We start from the raw sequence: 7714 nt of genomic DNA on the forward strand, positions 1-7714 counted from the left end.
CTGGGGGAGAGAAATGCACATCTTCTGTTACGGGTGTTTTTTTTTTTCTCTCCCTCTTTATTTTCTTTTCCAGGCCAAGCAAGCTCTGGGCTTAAAAGGCCTGTTTCTCAGAAATCCAAAGCAGGCCTCTCTAGACAGTCATGCTGCTGGCCAACTCAACCGCAAACACTCCTTTAGCAGCCACATTTTACGGCGGACTGCCAGCGCGCCCACCAAGACCCAGAAGAAAACCAAAAAGGGCTTCCCCGAGATTGCAATCGACACCAAAGACCACGGCTCCCAAGGCGACGGCGAGGACCGCGAACTGGAGGACTCCTCCCTCCCTCGTTTCGACCAAGAGCCCGAATGCGGGTCCCCGGCACCCTCTCTTGGAGACGGTGTCCGCAGGGAGGCTCAAGGCAAAGGGTTGAAAGGTAAGGCTCAGAGTTTCGGCAAAGGCGAAAGCCGCGCGCAAAGGGACGCGACCTTCAGCGAGCCCGTCCGGAGGTCCAACCGGGTCCGCCTGCAGGAGCCTCCTAGCGAGAAGCAGGGCGTCTTTGCCCGCTGCGCCATCAATGGATCGGGTAGGATCGGCGTGGCCACCAACTGCATGAAGTGCATGATAGGCCTGAACGAGAGCCCCGATTTAGAGTGCAAGTGGAGCGACCACGGCGACGCTCGGCCCGCCCCCAACGACGCTTCGCACTGTAATGAGTACGGCAGCCTGGCAGGAGGCGAGGAGAGGTTAGAGCTTAAAAGCTGGGGGGTCCAGGAGCAGCAGCCCAGGCCGCAGCAGCCAGACCTGCGCCTGTGCAGGGCTGGCGCCGATAACCTGCCCAGGACCTGCCAGCCCTTTGCGACCTCAGGGAAGAAAAACGGTGACTCCAAATGTCACGGGGCGAAAGGCCATTCCCGGCAGAGGTGGCAGGCCCAGCCCGGTGGCAAATATGGAAGCACAGTCAACCTGGTCACCACCAGCAATGGCTCCATGTCCTCCAGCTCCAGCAGCTTAGAGAGCCTCGGAAGCCCCGACTTCCCCAAACGTTTGTCCGAGACCTCCAGAAAACAGGCGGGCACCCTTCAGAGGGAAATGAATGCCTTGTTTGCTGAGAAACTGGAGGAAATTCGAAGTAAATCCCCTATATTCTTTACTGGTAAGACCAGATCTTCTTCACCCCACCCATCCGCTTTAGACCGTGTCGTCATTTCAGTTTCCCCTTAGAAGTCCCTGCGCTTTGTTTTAATTTTGCTGTGGTAGCTCTCCGTTTAGTGTGGGCAAGGGGCACAAACAGACACACACACACACACACACACAAACAAACACACACACACCAGTTCTTTCTAGATGTGCTCAGTTTTAGATGCGCATTGGTTTCTGTGACGTGCAAAATCATTGCCGGTGTAGCAAATCCTTCTGTAGATTTTTGTGGTTTGTCTGCGCGTCTCTGTCTCTGTGTTTTAATCATGTAATGCATAAGTATGATTCTGAGATTTGTTTTACAATCGAACCAGAGGATCATTCAGAAATAAGGAACAAGAGAACTGATTCTCTATCAGTATTGCCAGCAATTACATGCTTGGATCCTGGTATAAATGTTGAATATGGGTATGAAGATCACCTTTGGTTGGGAATCTAGTTTATCTTAGGTTTCATTTGATTATTTTTGTTTTGTTTTGTTTTGTTTCAATGAGATACTTGTGCAGGCGTTGCAGCACAAATTGGCATGCAGAGTAATGCTATGTATGTCTACGTAGAGAAGTAAGTCCCATTAAGTTCAGTGGGACCAGCTGCTCAAGTGCCAGTGTGTATAGGATTGTAGCCTTTGGCTGCAGTTAGCTGGGACTAAGTTCCTGGCATGCTCTGGTCCATGGGGTCATGAAGAGTCAGACACAACTAAACGACTAAACAACAAGTTCCATGGAACTCAATGGGTCCTGCTTAGTAAACATTGCACTGTAAATCAGGGATCATCAGCTTGTGGATTCCTATGGCCTAGTCTGTTGGCCTGACACAGCAGTGGATTTTGGGAGCCAGGTATGGATTTTGCTGCAAAAAACAGGCCACCTTTTGTAGCATAGTGGCCGGGCATTTGAGTTACTGTATTTCTGTTATGGATTTGATGCCCCACATTCCCAGACTCATCCTTCTGTACAAAATCCAAATGAGAAACATACCATTAAAACTCTTCCTTACAACTTAAAACCATCCACCCTTCTTATCCTTGTTTTCAGAATGGTGGGCAAATGTTTTACCGCCCTTGGTTAACGATTCGGCCTGGACACCTCTGGTTGGTCAAAAAAGAATTCTCAGGATCCTACCAGAAGCTTATCCAAATGGATTTTATTCCCCCTTACTTCTCCCTACTAATTTATTCCTTCTCCGTTCACCCTTTCCTGAACTAACTGTGGTTTTTTTTCTCCTGTGTTCTGTCCTATTACTCCACATGCAATCTCTTGTCTCTGTAGTTAAGAACTGAAAGGATGAGCAAATTACAGGTAACTGTTGAGCACCGCTAGTTTAAGTGCAGTATTGCTTGATTTCCCCCTCCTTCCTTTATCTTTCTGTGCTTCCCTTTTCCAACTTCTGCATGATTTCTTGGGAAAAAAATGCCATGCATGGTTTTGATTCAGCCCCTCGCCCTTACTCACCCTCCCCCCTTTTAAATCCTGCATTATGCTGATCACATAAGAAATATATTACTGGCACTGGGCGGTTTCCAGCTGACATATCCTGTCAACACAAGGAATGGTACACTTGCACAAAGGAACTTCCCCTTACTCCTCTGCTCACGGGCACCCTGTAAACACCCCTCCCCCCAAAAAAGCTGCTCCACATTTAGAGGGTGTGCAGGGCAGGAGAAGAGAGAAAGTTCCATTGGTCAAACTTAATTCCTTGCACTGCTGAGATGTGTCGGTTGGATGCCACCCCTTATCACTGTTTCCCCAAAGCATGTGCGAGAGTGTGTGTGTGTGTGTGTCTTCAGCTGATGGTGAGATTTCTTGGAGGGTGGGGGAAGCAACCTTTGATAGGCAATGTGGAGTTTTGGCAACCAGAGTTATGGAATCGCCACCTTAACCTGTAAGGAATTACGCATATGAAAGGAAACTTGGTCACATGTGCCTTGCACTTGGGAAGTGATCCCTCCAGCATTGTCTTCATCCTTGTAATGTTACAAGCCTGGATTTTGGAATTCTGACTCCCGTGCCTTTGCTTGAGAACACCAGAAGAACCCGGCTGCATCCGGCCAATGGCCCATCTAGTTCAGCATCCTGTTCTCAGGGTGGCCAAGCAGATTCCTCTGGCAAGCCAGCAAGCTTCCAGAGTTCATTAGGAACCCTCAGTTCCACATTATTATTATTATTATTATTATTATTATTATTATTATTATTTAAATTTTCAGATTTATAGTACAGAGCACTGCAGGTGAAAAGTTTGCCACAACCTTCAGTTCATTCATGGTTTCCCTTACCCTCTCCCCCTGCCCCCCTCTCCCCGGTATCTCCAGTATGTGCCTTGGTAAAACACTGCAAGAAGACAATTTGATGTAATCGCAATTGCATCGATAATTCTTTCTTTGTGCGGGGGGAGTTTTGCCAATGTGTCAGAGTGCATGCACGTGTCGGTAAAACACAGCACAGAAAGAACCTTCATACAATCATGCATATGACAGCATCAAAAATTGCCTTCCTGTAGTGTTGTTGTTTTTAAATCGGCACGTACAAGTGCATCGAGAACTAAAGGAGCTGCAAGTGTGCGCGCTCAAATTCCTGCACTAATTTTAGAAGTCATCTTAGTTTAAAATTCTGGAGCATTGGAAGTCAGAGCAGACCAAACCCACACAGGACAATAAAGGAATGGGATAGGCCAGGGAAATCCTACCCTCTTGTGCTTTCCTATAGGATGCACACTTACCAGAGAAGCCAGGACAAGCAAGAGATGGTAGGAGTGTTATGTCTCTGTACGCAATGTGCAAACAGAGATGCACCGCCTACCTCCTCTGGTAGGGCACTACGCTGCAGGAGGAGCCGGGAGTGGAGGGAGACATCTTCCTTTTTTTCTTCTAATGCACTCATTTTCACAAAGCAATTACCCTTAACACGTTTTTGTGTGTTATCTTAATCAATGTATGCATCAAGCTGCACACTTCACCTATTTTCATTTTCGTGCACATTACTTGCCTGGAAAACTGCACCGCAAAATTTGGAGTGGAGGTCTGGGTTCAGTTTGTGTATTTTGTCGGAAGGTGTGAATTATGTACGTTTGCCTTTAAATGCAAAATGAGCAGAAATTATCCCCCATCCCTAATAGGTATGTGCAGCAGGCAGAGTAGGGAGGAGTCACAGCTCTTACTACCATCCATTCACTGAGACAGTTTGGGATGAGGGAGAGGCAAGTATCACCCAGAACGGCCTGATATTCTTCCAATGAACAAGCTGTTTTGAATCTGTTCTCTGTGGATTATGGGTTGAATCCAATGCTAGCCCGACCTATTGAATTTAATGGACACAACTAACTTAGGTTCCTTAATTTCCATGGGTCTACTTGAACTATAATTTAGTTGGATACAACCTTATATGTATTGTGTCTGATGTATTAGAGTTGTAGCCACAAAAGAATTCATTCGGTAACTGATCAATCTCATTCACTGCTTTCCTTCTTCCTACAGATGTCCGCCAATTCTCAATGCAGAGGTCAGTCACTTCATTATGTAGCCTGGAGACCATCAATGAAGAGCCCTTTGTTGCCAACGAGGACCAGCCTGCTCCTTTTTGCCTTTCTCTGCCCACTGCTCCTGCTAGCGATCCCATTGAAGGGTCTGTGCCTGATAATTCCCGTGACCCATCAGATCAGCTTCAGAGAGTTCCTCTTCCGCAGCGCACAGTGGTGGTTTCGGAGGACAGGAGGTTCCTTGCTCCCAGCCCAACCATCACAAGTATTCTGGGACCAAAAAATGTTGGGAGAAACGGGAAACAAGGAGGCGATGGAGGCCAAGCTGGTTCACAAACTCAGGATGATGTAGTGTTGGCCAACCTTGGGCCTCATTCTACCCATAGTTGCCTGGAGAAGAGAGATGGCATGGCTGAAGAACTGGTGAATGTTGAGAGAGTGGACGAGAAGGCCAGCAATGCAGCTAGGCAACCGCAACAATGCAACGTGGAGAGCACCACGCTAGCTTCACCTCGAGATTCTCCCCAAGTAGCTCAAGGTGCCGCAGTCCCCCACACGTCTCATGTGATAGTGAGGAGGTCGAAAAGCGAAGGGAAGAACCTTTGTGACTGCTCGGTTCCAATGAGGTCTCCTGGTGGCTTCTCACCAGCAGCTGCAGTGTACTCTGATGCCACAGTGAATGACCGTATCTGGAGCAAGCTGGACTCCAGCAGTCACAGGGACAGCATGTCTTCCTCTTCTAGCATGTCCTCCAACGATACGGTCATAGACCTCTCCTTGCCCAACCTCACCCGCAAAAGCCTCCCAGACCTTGGAATCCAGCATGAGAACTTCAAAGTCATCCCCGAGAGGAGAGGTGCACGCCCGTGGTCCGCGAGTGCCGCTTCCGGGCGTGAAATGCCCATGGTGACCAAGAGCAAATCCAATCCCAACTTGAGGTCAGGCCAACCCACAGAGGATGAGTTGCGCCCTAGACCGCTAGCCAAGGGTCTCGAGCTAGGGTTGCCATCCCTACCCACAAGGCACACCTGGAGCCGGTTGTATATGGAGAGTCTCAAGCAGTCCTGCCTGAAGCCGAAAGGCCAGGAGAGTGACCAGGCCAAATCGAAAAGCCTTGGTGACCTGACCTCAGACGACATCACGTCCGTCTTCGAGGGCAAGTACCGCAGCATCAGCCGGAGCTTCATCACCCGGTCAATGAGGGAGCAGCGGCACTGTGCGGCAACCAGGTCCTCGGCAAAGCCCCTGGACCCTCTCACAGAGCGCCTGAAGAAGCTAACCACCTTCCAACAGGAGAACGACATCACTTCCCCTACCAGCCTCGAGCCAATTGAGTCCGAGGAGGAAGAGGAAGGGGTGGGCCTCCTCCGAAGGTCTTCTTCCAGGAGCCAGAGCAGAGTGAGGTACATTGCCAACCGGGCCAAGCAGGCACAAGAGAGGCAGAGGCTGAAGAGCCTGGCACTGAACAAGGGGAGCCCCATTGAGGAGCGAGGGAACCCCGAAGGGGCCTGCTGCTTCACCAAAGGGGCCTGTATGGACACGGCCTCCGCCGGCCTGTTTACATCCCCACTCAAGAACCAAGCTGACTTGAACCGTGACACCGAAGTCGTCTTTCTTTTCAAACTCTAATGCTGGGAAGGGCTGAACAAGCTTGATGTTTACATTCCTGTAAGAGCAAAACCAACAAACAAACCACACACACACACACACATATATATATTTTTAATAAAACGCACAGGACGCAAATAGCCCTCGTCCGAGGATAGCACTTCTCCCCCTCCCGCTCCCAGCCTCCAAAGGACAATTTATGTGTGTGGAAAATACTAATACTAATACTAATAATGCAAATTTGTAGCATGCAATATGGGCAATGGGCAACCAGAATGTTCCTGGGGGAAGGGAATAGATCCTGCAAAGACCCCCCCCCCCCAATCTTCCCTGGGAAACATGTCTGTGGATCTGCATGACCATTCTCTCTTCCTCTCTGAGATCCCCCTTTTTTTCTTTTCTCGGTAAGGCGAGTCTTCGGTATGCCAGTTGCTGCCTTAATCTTCCCACTGAAGCTGCTATAACAGGGTTGGGGGGGGGGACTCTATTCAACCCAGGGGCCACATTCCCTTCTGGACAACCTTTTGAGGACCACGTTCCTGTGGTGGGTGGAGCAAAAGGCAAAAGTGGGTGGAGCTAGTTTCTACACACACACACACACACACACACAAACTCAATAACCTCAGTCTGTCCATCCAAGCAAGAAGCATAAGTTAAAGGGCACGTTCCAGCCAGGCAAAAATATTTGGGTCGCAAAGCAGAGCAAAGTGAGGGATGTGGTCTGAGTAAAGGCTGTGTGGCCTGGGTCAAACCCTGAGGTCCAGATAGAAATGCCTGAGGTTCCCCACCATTGTGCTACAGCCTGACTTCAGTTGCGGAAGCCAAAGCAGCATTTGGAACATGCAAAAGCTCCGGCGCTTGTTCTGCACTTGTTTTTCTGTAGAGCTGAGAGTAGTGTGAAAGACCTGCTTGATTGTTTTGTTTTGTTTTCTGGGGCAGAGCTGGGGGAAATGTACACACCGTGGGCAGCCATGCCTTTAGCATGTTACCTTTAACACTGTTTGGGGCGGGGTGTATGTGGATGCAATGGCCTGTCTCCAGCCTTTGGGACATATTCCCCGGCCATTTTGGCCTCCCTGTTCCCTGCACTGCTTGCCTGTGGGAATCTTCTGCCGAGGTGAATTAGCATGCTGTGCCTCCTCTCCAGTGGAGGCTGGCCCATTGGGGCAAACGGGGCACTGTCCCGTCAACCTCAGTCTGCCTCTCAGCCAGCTCTCGCCTGCATTGCCTTCTTACTTCCACCCGGTCCAGAGGGTAGCTGTCAGCTTCCTCTTCTTCAGTGATGCCCCTGGTAGATCTCAGCAGGAAGAAGGAGGAGGGGAGCAAAAATAGTATTCGTTGGCTTAGCTTGTCATTGGCTCTGACCATACCCCCCCCATTGGCCTGGCAGGTGGTACAAATCCCCTGGGGCTGTCTGTAAGTAGGAAGGCAGAGAGGCAGGTTCTGCCTGAGTGCAGA

At 49.7% G+C, this 7714-nt stretch overlaps 1 protein-coding gene across 5 annotated transcripts in view; it reads left to right on the forward strand.

The window, feature by feature from the left end:
- PLCH2 (phospholipase C eta 2) overlaps positions 1 to 6719 on the forward strand; it is a 278707-nt gene extending 271988 nt beyond the window's left edge. For 3 of the 5 annotated variants that reach the window (XM_033156392.1, XM_033156394.1, XM_033156391.1), the window contains 2 exons: positions 74 to 413; positions 4647 to 6718. In XM_033156392.1, coding sequence (XP_033012283.1) covers positions 74 to 413; positions 4647 to 6277 — 1971 coding nt within the window. In that variant the 3' untranslated portion in view covers positions 6278 to 6718. Of the gene's footprint in view, positions 1 to 73; positions 414 to 4646 lie in introns of all 5 variants that reach the window. The other 2 variants (XM_033156393.1, XM_033156390.1) reach the window with 1 other exon arrangement.
- The last annotated feature ends 995 nt before the right edge of the window (positions 6720 to 7714 follow it).

Source organism: Lacerta agilis, chromosome 8 (assembly GCF_009819535.1).
Source record: "Lacerta agilis isolate rLacAgi1 chromosome 8, rLacAgi1.pri, whole genome shotgun sequence".
NCBI classification, from domain to species: domain Eukaryota; kingdom Metazoa; phylum Chordata; class Lepidosauria; order Squamata; family Lacertidae; genus Lacerta; species Lacerta agilis.